Genomic DNA, 12704 nt, shown 5'->3' on the forward strand with positions numbered 1-12704 from the left:
TTGGCTCACTGCAACCTGCAACTCCCTGGTTCACGAGATTCTCTTGCTGCAGCCTCCTGAGTAGCTGGGATTACGGGCATGTGCCACCAAGCCCAGCTAATTTTTGTATTTTTAGCAGAGACATGGTTTCACCATGTTGGCCAGGATGGTCTCAATCTCTTGACCTTGTGATCCACCTGCCTTGGCTTCCCAAAGTGCTGGGATTACAGGCATTAGTGACCGCACCTGGCCCCAACACTTTCTTACACTGACTTTGTATATATTGTGATATATGAAGAAATAAGCATTTGATCTTTTTTTCATTTTGATTGAAATTTGAAATGAGTTGTTTTTAAAATTTTTAATTTATGTGGATATGTAATACTTGTACATATACTTGTACACTTTATACAATATTTATAATTGTATAAATTATATGTTGATACAAGCATACAATGTGTAATGTAATTGGGATATACATCACCTCAAATATTTATCATTTTGTTGCACTGAGAACATTCCAAATCTATTTTCTAATTATACTGAATATATAATATTGTTAACTATAGTCACCCTATTGTGCTATTGAACAGTATGATCACATTCCTTCTATCTAACTGTATTTTTGTATCCATTAACCAACTCCTTTTTATACCCCATCCCCAATACCCTTTCCAGCCTCTGGTAACCATAATTCTTTGTCATATATTTCTGGCATAGAGCTCCTAGAATCCTTGCTATTTCCTGATAGGGTTAATGGAAGCATCTTTTGTTACATGTGGCTTTAGTCTCAAGTTCTTGACACTAAGACCCTTGGAATCTCTGGAGTGATTAAGTGTCTTATGCTACTGAGATGGCTGGTGAGTGAGGGCTACTAGATAGCCTCAAGATAGGGATGGTCACCAGAAGGACCAAGGCATGAGTAGAGGGTTGGAACTTTCAGTCTCACCCCTTGACCTCCAAGGAGAATAGAGAGGCTAAAGATTGAGCTAATCACCAATAGTCAATGGTCAATGATTTCAACAATCACGCTTGTGTAATGAAACCTCTATAAAAAACCCAAATGTCTGAGAGATTCCAGGTTGGTGAACTCATTCATATTCTGGGAAGGCAATGCATCCCAAATCCACGTGGATGGCAGCTTCTGCATTTGGGACCCTTCTGGACCTTGCCCTATGTACCTTTTCTTCTGTTTTAAAACTATGTTCTTTATAATGAACCAGTAATAGGAAGTAGTGTTTCCCTGAGTTCTGTGGGCCCTTATAGCAAATTATTGAACCTGAGGAGGGGGTTGTGGGAACTCCCAATCTGTAGGTAAGTGAGACAGAAGTGTGGGTAACCTGGTGATCTATTACTTGTGATTGTGGTCTGACGTGGGAAGAAGGCAGTCTTATGGGAATGAGCCCCTAACCAGAGAGGTCTGCACTAACTCTGGGCAGTGTCAGAATTGAATCAAATTGTAGGATACCTAGCTGGTGTCCTCAAATAATAGAATTGCTTGGTGTGAGAAATCCACACATTCTTTGCCAGAAGTATTGTGAGTAGAGGAACCATTTTCTTTCACTTGGTACCCAGTGGATGCATGGGGTAGGGGGAAAGGACGATACGCAATGTGAAAGAGGACAAGGACTTATCACAAGGCTGCTATCTGGGATGGGACCAAAGAAACATGCCCTAAGGAATGAGCAGAGATCCCAACACAAGACAGCAAAGGGTATGCAGAGGGAAGCCTACGAGACTATCCATGAAGCAGTTTCTGTAGGTGGTCCCGAGAAAGACCCTCCTCTGAGGCCCAAGACAGCAGGGAGAGAGGGCGTCACATGGAGCAGCAACCCACTTTGTGTCCCTCAGTGGGACTGAGATCCTGCTGCATGGGGCTGAGATCCAAGAATCCCCTTGGGGGTCGAGAACTTGGAGTATCCTAATGAAAAATCCTAGGTAAAGGGCCCAGAGCATCTAGGTTTCCTCCCCTCGAGTCTATGTCTCCTTCTCCTTTTCCTAGAACTGCCCGGATTGAGGTTCATTCCTCTCTTGCATCCCCAGCCAGCTGGAGCATTGGAGCAAAAGGCAGATGTATGTGTTTCCTTCTCCTGCCCTTCTCCACTCTGCCCCAATTTTGAGCTGGTATCAGCCATCCCCACTGCCTGAATACTGCTAGTATGAAGACAGACAGAGAGTAGAGTGAGTGCCAAAACAGCTCATGATTCCCATCCCCACCCCTACCTTTCCTGATCCAGCACCACAGGTGTGCACGAATTGTCACTTCACCATTTCCCCTCTCTGGGCTCCCCTGAAGCCAACTTCATCCATATGCCCACCTCCCACACCCACACACAGAAACACAGGGCGCTGGGCTGGGAGCCCTTGAATGAGGGGACAAGGGTGTTCAGAAGGCAGGAGGGAGCAGGCGGATCTGAGGCATTACCTGCACCCACATCTAGTCTCAGCCATCGCCTCTCAGTGATGCCATCTGCTGTCCCTGCACCCACCTTCTCCAATAGCAACTGCTGCTTCTCTCCACAAATGCCTCGGGCAGGTAGACTCTCTGCTTCTTGAGCTCCTGGACAAAAGACAGACCAGCTAACACGCTTGCGGTTGGCTGAGGGATTGTTGCCTTTACCAACAAGTGCTGTAATTCTGGTCGCCTGAAAAATTAGTTTTCAGGCTGATGCAACATGGAAACACACCTACCCACCTTAACATCCCACCGTTACTCCCACGTCCTGCTCGGCAGAGCACAGGTGTCATCCGCCTTTCGGGTCCTTTATGGTGTAAGAAAACACTCCTTTTGGCCAGTCTAATCCAGAGTCTGGTCACATGACCCACCTTCAGCTCCATCCCCACTCCCACGTGACTGCACGGTCAGCTTGTTTGCGGCAGCCCTGTACCTTGGATGACAATCTTCTTCTGCTTTTGAAGTGCTTGCTAGAAGACCCTGAAGCTCCTTGCCCAGACAGCTGGAAGGAAGGCCGGGATTTGCTCTGGAGGACCACTCGGCTGGCGAGGAACATTCGATGAGCATTTGGGAGATGAAGTTAACTTTTTTTTTTTTTTTTTGAGACGGAGTTTTGCTCTGGTTGCCCAGGCTGGAGTCTAGTGGCTCGATCCCAGCTCACTGCAATCTCCACCTCCTAGGTTCAAGCGATTCTCCGTCCTCGGCCTCCTGAGTAGCTGGGATTACAGGCACGCACCACCACGCCCAGCTAATTTTGTATTTTTAGTAGAGACAGGTTTTCACCATGTTGGCCAGGATGGTCTCGATCACCTGACCGCATGATCCGCCTGCCTTGGCCTCCCAAAGTGCTGAGATTACAGATGTGAGCCACCGTGCCCAGCCGATTTTTAATATTTTGTATACGACTTGAGTGACATACTAAAACACACACAGGATCTGTCTTGAAAAATGCTGGTCAGCAAAACAAACATTCAAACTCCAGTTTGCACCATCAGGATGATCCCTGTTAAAACTTATGATGTGTGAAGGGAGGCAAAACTGCCACTTCTATATATCTTACCAAACTAGGATCAGGTGGGGGAAAAAAAAGCATGTTGTACTATCAGAAAAATTATACAAAACTTAGAGAAAGTCACCGTTAGTTACTAGATGTCATTTCATAGCATTGCTGGGATGTCTATTGATTTATCTATTTTTTAACTCTGTAGACATTGATGTTAACATGTAGATATTTTGTTCAATAGATATGTAAATGATTTTTGTCCAGTGCAATAGATAACCTTAAATATTACAATTTATTGCCATGTAAGATATTAACCAGCTTTGTATTTAACCTGGCAATGTTATTCTAACATTTATTAATTTCCTATGTGTTTATGAAATTCAAAATATATATTTTTTGTTTATATCTTTATGTTGTATGTATTGTATACACATATAACCCTCAACTATTTTCTTAATCCTAGTAGTTATTCATTTTGTTGAAAAATCTTTCACATATTCTTTTATATTTACATGAGTTGTAATTTTATCTTTGAAAATTTAGAACATCCTCAGACAAAAAAAATTTCATCATGTCTAAAAATAATAAAACAGTTGATATTTCTCATAAGTCTGAATTTCCTCTCCAAAGCAACATCTATCCCTGGCTTTTCCAATTCTCCTGACTGAAGGTATGGTGTGGTCATTTTTTAAATTATTGCAGCAAAATACACATAAAATTTACCATTTTAACCATTTTAAAGTATACAACTCAGTACATTCTCAATGCACAACCATCGCCACTATCTAGCTCCAGAACTTTGTTGTTACCTCAAAAGGAAATGTTATGTTTTTTACAGTAATAATTTTGTGAAAAAGATGCCATTTTTGTACAATGAACATTCTATTAAACTTAACACTTTTGTTAATTTTTTTTTTTGAGACGGAGTTTTGCTCTGTCACCCAGGCTGGAGTTCAGTGGTGTGACCTCAGCTCACTGCAACCTCTGCCTCCTGGGTTCAAGCAATTATCCTGCCTCAGTCTCCCCAGTAGCTGGGATTACAGGCGTGCACCACCATGACTGGCTAAGTGTTTGTATTTTTAGTAGAGACGGCATTTCGCTATGTTGGCCAGGCTGGTCTCGAACTCCTGACCTCAAGTGATCCGCCCACCTTGGCCTCCCAAAGTGCTGAGATTATAGGCATGAGCCACCGCGCCTGGCCCACCCTTGGTAATTTTAATTTTGTTTAGTTTTTTGAGACAGGGGCTCACTCCCATCACCCGGGTTGGAGTGCAGTGTTGTGATCATGACTCACTGTAGCCTCAACTTTCCAGGCTCAAGCAATTTTCCCACCTCAGCCTTCTGAATAGTTAGGACTACAAGCATGTGCCACCATGCTGGGCTAATTTTTTGTATTTTTAGTAGAGACAAGGCTTCACCATGTTGCCCAGGCTGGCCTTGAACTCCTGAAGCTCAAGCAATCCTCCCGCTTTGGCCTCCCAAAGGACTGGGATTACAGGTGTGAGCCACTATGCCTGGCCAATTTTAATTTTTGTCTTGAAAACATTTTATAACAAGCTAGTCTTTCTGATAGCTCATTTATTTACAACTTTTCTAAATATTATCTCTAACCATTTTTAACACTTATAGTTTATTAATTTATATAACTGTGTCCTTTCTAGCATGCTCATCTATAACTCAAGGCACAAAAGTGTATTAATTATTTTTGTCTTATTAATGTTTGTATCTCCCCAATGCCTGTCTCTGAGCATTTTTTAACATAGTATATATTTTATTCCGGACTGTGGAATGTATGAAGTGTTTAGAAATTCATATTGAAATTACATAGGAATTGTGTAGATTTACAGATGTTTCAAAATTTGGAATCTAATTTTCCATACATGAGGTCACATTCTTCTCTGTTTACCAAATATAAAATAATTGTCATTTTGTATCAATAAACCTATCCATATATAATCATTTGAATGGCTGCATGGTATTTCCTTAACACTTTCCTTTGTCTAGGAATATAAAGGAAATCCTATTCCCCACTCCATTTAATTGTGCTATCCTACACTTTCAGCCTTTAGGTGGCATTGAAGTAACACCTGTACTTTGAATTGTTAAATATGCAGATTTGGCTTATTCTGTTCCCAAAACTGGTCTCTTCCTAACTTTCTAATTGCATTTCTCATCAAATTCCTTTTACTTGTTTCAGACAGTGTTCATCCATGCTACCAGAACAGATTACTCAGTTACACACTTTTTTTCAAACCACTGCTGCCCACTTTCAAGAACAACCTAATGACTTGTCTTATCCTACTCTTAGGCAAGTCCCAGTGCTAAGATGGTAATTTAAATGAGTCCTATAAGAAGTACTAATTTTAGGTTGCTTGTTTGGAAGGCTCATAATTGGGGAAGTAGGTGGGCAACTTGTCCTGTCCTGACCAATTTGTTCTATCCTGACCAATTTAAGTGGGTCTCTTGTCTCAGAAGCATTCCTCAAGTATCACAGCCCACAATAATCTCTCCCTTCTTAAGCTCAAAGAACAGAATTTTCTAATGAGTGCATGTTTGTCATACTAATAATTACCTATGTTTGTAAGTGCACACACTGTATCTGTACATGGTTCTTAAACTGAAGAAGGGTCACTTATGCCAATTTTAACATAGAACTTTATTGAAAACACAGATTCAAATAGAGAACCATATATTTAAACAGCGAATAGCAGGGCAGCTTACTCAGGTGACACAGTTCATTGAAAGCTCAATACTGAAAAATATCGCAATCTGGACAGCAAGACAAATATCAACAAATGTGTTTTCAGTTTTGATATTCATTTGGCATCCACAAAATGATCCAGCTCAAAACAAGAGTCTGACAAAGTTAACATCAGCAATAAAAAATATAAGTTACAACAAAAAAACAGACTGTGAACACCAAAGCACTACTCAGGGCTCTTTGGGAACATAAGGCTGATCAGCGGCAGGTGGTTAATCATATTAACTTTGTTGTCCCACCTCAGGATCATTTTGATTGTCTATTTGGGCTTGTAGTTGCTTAGCTAACTCCTCAAATTCACGAAATGCAGAAATAAGCGGCTCAAGACTGAAATCATCATCAATTAAGGACATCTTTCCACTTTTTATAATGTTACTGATGTTCTGAAACATTTTAATAACAATTTGAATATTATCATTTGTCTCTTCTATGTTAAAGAGACCCACAAATATTGAAAGAGCTTTGGCACTGAATAGATGTTTTGCCACGGCAGGATTTTCAGACAAATTCAATAGCATTTTCAGAACGTGAAATTTTGTTGTCGCATTGGCTGTGGTTAATAAGGAGAGAAATCCGGACATATAGTTGGCAATCAGTGTGTGATAGTCAACAGTCATAGTGAGGTGTCTAAGCATCCTTATTCCAGTCAGCTGCTCAAGGGAATCCAAACTATAAGCAAGGGTTTCCTCACACACTTGACATATGAATGTCTCAATCATGTTTAGATTTGGATAAGGTGGAGCCATGTGAATCATATTTTCCAAAAAACTTGTCCTAACTCTAGAGGATGGATAATTAAGCAAGGTTTCAATAAGTGAGACAACACCTGAATCTCGAATGAAATCTCGGGTAAATTGAGAAGCACTTCTCATACCCATTGCAATTTTAGATATTTCTTGAATAAAAGGATCCCGAATTTTGTCCATTAATATGAGGAGTTCTTCAAACTCTTCAGGACCAATTTTCAGCTCACATTGTATGCAGCTGCAGGACCAGCTCTCAGACTCTGCACTCTCCCTGGCCCTAAGATGCTCTCGAATTTCCCGGACTGACCGGTAGGAAGGATCATACTGAAATGTGAACTCAGGGCAAGGCTGATCAGGTTGAAGCAAAGATTCCTGCTCTTCCCCTTCTGGGCTAAGTTCCAGGGTCTTGGGCTTTGCCTCAAACATTTCAGAAGTATCTTCAGTAAATCTAAAGGGGCTTGTGGATGGGAAGCCAACCCCATGAAAAAGACCAGGTTTGAATTCAACAGTGACCTCTTCCCAGGTTTGGGGCCTGGAGGATGCATTAAGCTCCTCTTCAGCTGTATCTCTGAACCTGTCACTGACCTTGTACACAGGACAGGGATTTAGGTCAAAGCAGGCCTCATCTCTGTCCCAGAACCAGGACCCAAATATGGCATCTTCTTCAGACTCTGGCTTGGCCTCCTGTCTGGCCACAGCCCCCAAACTGGACTGTTCCTCAGCCCAGTACAAGGATCCACCAACGGCCCCCTCCTCAGTTCCCGGCTCAGATTCACAGATTGCTGAAGCTCCACCCTCCAAACTGGCCTCATTTTCTGCCCAGAACCAGGACTCAATAATGACTTCCTCCTCAAACCTGGGTTCCTGTTTGACTCTATCACCATTAACATCTTTCTGGGCCCTGGATTTCAAGTTGGTATTAGGATCTTCTTTGTCTCTGCGCTTGAATCTACTATTGGCCTCTTCTCCAGGCAAAACCCAGGAATGCTTATAGAACTCATCTTCAGATTCAGATTCAAAACAATCTTCTCTCTTTGTCCTGGGCTTAGACCTAATATTTGCCTCTTCCTTGACTCTGGGCCCGAACAAGTTATTGGTATTTTCTCCAGCCCAGGAGAATGGGTTGCCAGCCTCATCCTCAGACCCAGACCAGGAATCAACACAGGCTTCTTGCTGTGGTCTAGGCCTGGACCTGGGGTTAGTCTGATGTTTAGCCCTGTGCCTGGATCTGGTATTGGACTCTTCCCTGGGCCATGATCTGATACTGGTCTCTTCTCCAGCCCAGAAAGAAGACATTGTAGAGGTCTCATCTGCTGACCGGAACCCAGACTCATTAGAGGCCTTCTCTCTGGCCCTGGGCCTGGAATAACACCAAGACCCCATATTAGTCTCCTCCTCTGGTCCAAACCAGGGCTGGATTCCTTTCTGACCTTGGGTGCCAGGAAAGGTTTCAGCATCCACATTGACTAGTTCTCTATCCATAGATAGGCCCTTAGATATAGTAACCAATCCAGACTCAGGAGTGGCCGGTGGCCAGGCAACGGCATTAGTCTGGGACACCCCTTCTGCTTGTGACACTGCTTCAGTAGCAAATTCAGTTTGGTCCCATGCCTGGGCTTCATCCTTGGTCCTTGCCCCAGGGATTGCCTTGGCATCAGTTTTGGGACGAGCACAACCTACTGCCCTGGCATTGGTTTTGGGCCTAGCCCCTGCCGTTCCCTGAGCCTCAGTTTTGGGTCTTGCTCCACCCATTACTTGGGGGTCAGTTTTGGGCCCTGCCCCAGACATTGCTTGGGCCTCAGTTTTGGGCCTTGTCCCCGGCACAGACTTGTTCTCAGTTTTGGGCCTTGCCCCCCGCACAGACTTGTTCTCAGTTTTGGGCCTTGCCCCTGGCACAGACTTGGTCTCAGTTTTGCGCCTTGCCCCGGTAGTTGCCTGGGTCCTAACCTTGGGTCTGACCACCAGAGGGACTTCATTCTCTCTCTCAACTCCAGGAATAACCTCTTCCCCAGCCTTCTTTTCAGGCTTGGCCTGGGCACTAGGTGCAACCTCTGCTCCAGTCATGGTACAAGTTACAAAGAAAGTCCAGTAATATACTCCACCCCTAATCTAAACCTCAACCACAGATCTGTCACCAGTTTGTTTCTTCACACTCTGATCTTTAGGTGATAGAGGATATGAGCTTGGAAACAAGAGTTAGAGTCAATATCCAACCCAGTAGTAAATCAGCCTCCTTCCCAAACACAGTCTCAGTCAATAATTCAGTAATAGAGACAGAGTATAGAACAGGCACAACCAAGCTTGAGGAAGACAGATATTTCCTGGATGCGTGCAGACCTGTTGAGGGTGGTTGTCAGCAGCAACTCCACCACCAGCAGAGCAGCCACTGGAGGTGGATCTAGAGAGAGAGAATGAAATGGGGCTTTGAGTCTCTTCCAGTTGTGTCACCCCATGCAGAGACTACACAGTGAGACTGATGCTGAATGCTAGGTGGGACAGCTGGGCTATGAGAAAGTCTCTCTGGCTGGCTACCTGCTACAAAACAGGTCCAGCAATGGTGGGAAAGTGTGTTGGCAATGGGAGGGGCTGAGAAGCCCCTAGATTGGACCCTAATCACTCCCGAACCCATGCTGGTCTCCACTACCCAACCCAAAAGTATACCTGCTTTCATACCAACCTTCACCGATGTGGTGCAGTTTCCCCCTCCTTTTCTCGTGCAAGTGGTGTCAAGCCCCACAGCTGACAGAAGGGGGTCCTACAGATAAGTAAACATACAGGAGAGAATGGGGTCTGAGTACTTGGTAGATAGGCAGGTATTCTGGCCCCTGTGACAAATATCTCTCTTCCCATTCAAGGGTTCAATGTGTCTATTGTTTCCTGTCTCCTGGTCCCTGCTCTCAGGTCTTTTCTGAGTCACAACCTAACCTACATCTATCTCCTGTCTCCTGCAACAAATAAAAAGGATGTTGGCACTGTGCAAACCCAGCAGAGTAGAAGTAGGTCTGCACCCACTGGGCTCAAAGCCACCTGCCATGCTCTCTCTCTCCAACTGTCCCCTGCATTGCTCCCTCCCCCTCCTCACCAACCTCCAGAGGTGTGAGCCAGACTCCTCTCTCTTGCCTTTCTTGCAGAACTGACCAGCCTTGAAGCAGGCCTATGGACAAACAGATGAAAAGGTAAGACAGGAAATGAGGGGTGGCAGACCAACACCAAGGATGAGAGTCCCCATATTATTAATATCTGTCTTTCAACATTCGGGGTTTTGCTGGTGGAATATTCTCGTTTCATTTAGGCCCTACTTCAAGGTTCCAGAGATAACGACTCCTTCCTCTTGACGTCATACTCTTCCAATTACTCCCTTCTCCAATTCTGAGGCTTCACCACTAGGTGCGCCACATCCCCTGGGCTCTGCGCAGCATAAAATGGGGGAAGGGCGCCGCATATTCTAGAAAACAGGTTGTGAATTGGTACTTGTCAGTATGACTCCCTCATCACCCCCACCTCCAAAGCCCACCCTTTCATGCCCCCAGATTAGGACGGTGGAGGAGGCAGGTGGGGAGGAAGGTGGGGGAAGCGCCTGGAAGGCCTTTAGAGAAGGAAAGATTAGGAGGTGCTCCTGGATGCCTGACCTGCTCTGGTCGCAGTCCCCCACACCCCGATTCTGGTCCCCATTAAATGTTTGGCACCCACCCCCCCATCCCCACACAACTCCAGAAATCCAGGCTGTATTCCTCCTCCTGCTTTATCTCAAGCCTCTCCAAAACAGATGCGCAGTGTGGCCTGTCAGAATGCGCAAGACCTACCGTGCAGACAGAAGACTTCGACATCAACCTGGAGCCTGTGGGACGGCACCCAGGACAGGGGCCCCACAGGCCCCTTTCCGGAATCAGGGTCCGGAGTAGGGAACGTGGCCCACCTCCCGCGGGCTGGGCACAGAGCTGGGATGCCCCCCAATGGCCTCTCTGGGCGAACCCCACAAGGGCTGCCGCTCCGCCATTTCTCCTGCAGGAGCCTGCCCCCAGCCCTCTCTGGGCAAAGACACCGTCGAGGGCGGGGCGCGGGCGCCTGCAAAGCTGGCTGGGAAGCGGTCAGCGCGGTTGTCCTCCAGAGGATCTGACGGTGCTTGCCGAGTCAGCCCCTCAGCCCTTGGCCCAGCCCGGCCTGGCCCGCACCAGTCACCGCCTCCTCATCGCCAGGGGTCTCCGGCATTGCGCACCTCTCTCCAGCGCCTGGCTCCCACCGGATCGTCTCCTCGTTGCCAGGCTGCCAGGGTCCGCGGAGCAGGCTGCCAGCCGGGACACCCTGGCAGACCACCCCCGCACCCTGGTCCCCCTACTCACGCACCCCCACTTGCCTTGAGAGGCCCAGGGCCCAGGTCGTCGGCCTCCCCCTCCTCTCCTCAGCTCTCCTTTGGCAGCTCCTCACTTGGATTCCCACCGCTTTCCCCGCGTTCCGAATGGCAAAGAGGCGTCCCGCCCCCCACGCCTCTGCAGCAAAGCAGGCAGGGGCTGCGCAGGATGCGGCAAGAACCGCTCGCCGCAAGGGTGTCGGGAAAGGGGGGCGGAGGGATACGGCGCGAAAGGACTCGACGCCCCCTCTCAGGCCCACCGTAGTTCCGACCCAGAGGTGGGCGGGGCCACGACGAGCCCCAGCCTGGACGTGCGTGTTGGCACCAGGCTGCGTCAGGAGGCCCTCGCGGACCCTAACGTGGCGACCAGCAACAGATTTCTGGGGCTGCTACAATATATGGGACCAGCGGGCGGCTGGGGACCAGGGCGGGGGACAGGATCGGGAGGTCGGAAAGAGCCGCACTGGAGGGAGCAGCGGATGGATACCAAGCCGCCCCTTGGTGTGTCTGCACCCCCTCCCAACCCTCCCCCGACAAGGACTGCTGGGTGTCTACCCCCCACAGTCTCCTCACCCCCCTTCCTGTATGCTAATGGAAGATCGGGTGTCAGCACTGCAGTGTGGGAGGGGAGAGGCGATTTCAGGCCATATAGGCCCGGGACTCTAGGGTGGTCCTGAGCGTTTCTTTCCCTGCTTGATAGAGCCAGGCAGGGGATGAAGGTACACCTGCTCTTAAGTGAACTGCAGGGCAAGGGGCTCCCATCAAGCCCTCGCCACTGCTCCTTCCGTAAAAGAAGGTAGGGCTAGACCTCTAACCCTAGGAAACCAACCACTGGTCTGCACCAGACCCATTTCTTTATGCCACACCACTTTTCTCATTTCAAATGTTGGCTCACGTTGGCATCACGCCATCCCCACAGTTACCCCCAAAAGAGGGCCTTTCCCTCTCAGGACCCGCAGGAGGTCATAACAGTCCTCCCTCTTTGATGGTACCAGATAGGGAAGATCCTGGCTCCTCTTCGGTCCCTTGTCAAGTCTTCTCTTGCCATGACATTTGGCAGTGTAGAAATGTGGCTGGTATTCGAACCAGCTTGGATCTCAGTCACCTGTCACAACTACCTGCTATTTCAGCAGTCACTCTCAGGAGAGGATCCTGAGAATGAACTCCCCTCCACTCACCGTGGCTCCTTTTGAAGCCTCTCCTTTCACCCCTACATCCATCCTTTACTCTTGAGCCCCTCTTTTCCCTGCTTCCTGCATGGGACAGACAGAGCAATGCGGTTAAACACCAAGTTGATGTGGTTACTGCTGTCCATTTGAAAACTACCTTCATTGTGTTTGGTAGGTGACGGTCCCCTAAAGATGTCCATGCCCTGTTCTCCAGAACATGTACCATTTTATATTACCTGGCAA

General features: G+C 46.9%; 1 protein-coding gene across 11 annotated transcripts in view; it reads right to left on the reverse strand.

Moving 5' to 3' along the window:
* Positions 1-6069: 6069 nt before the first annotated feature.
* GPRASP2 (G protein-coupled receptor associated sorting protein 2) overlaps positions 6070-12704 on the reverse strand; it is a 49467-nt gene continuing 42832 nt past the window's right edge. For 6 of the 11 annotated variants that reach the window (XM_064362228.1, XM_064362239.1, XM_064362236.1 and 3 more), the window contains 3 exons: positions 10031-10098; positions 9622-9699; positions 6070-9342 (listed from right to left, as the gene is read on the reverse strand). In XM_064362228.1, coding sequence (XP_064218298.1) covers positions 6420-9008 — 2589 coding nt within the window. In that variant the 5' untranslated portion in view covers positions 9009-9342; positions 9622-9699; positions 10031-10098 and the 3' untranslated portion in view covers positions 6070-6419. Of the gene's footprint in view, positions 9343-9621; positions 9700-10030; positions 10599-10747; positions 10950-11298; positions 11526-12704 lie in introns of those variants that run through there. The other 5 variants (XM_012436843.3, XM_064362243.1, XM_012436844.3 and 2 more) reach the window with 5 other exon arrangements.

The sequence above is a fragment of the Aotus nancymaae genome, unplaced genomic scaffold (assembly GCF_030222135.1).
Source record: "Aotus nancymaae isolate 86718 unplaced genomic scaffold, 86718_ANA_hifiasm-v0.15.2.pri h1tg000004l, whole genome shotgun sequence".
In the NCBI taxonomy this organism is placed as follows: Eukaryota; Metazoa; Chordata; class Mammalia; order Primates; family Aotidae; genus Aotus; species Aotus nancymaae.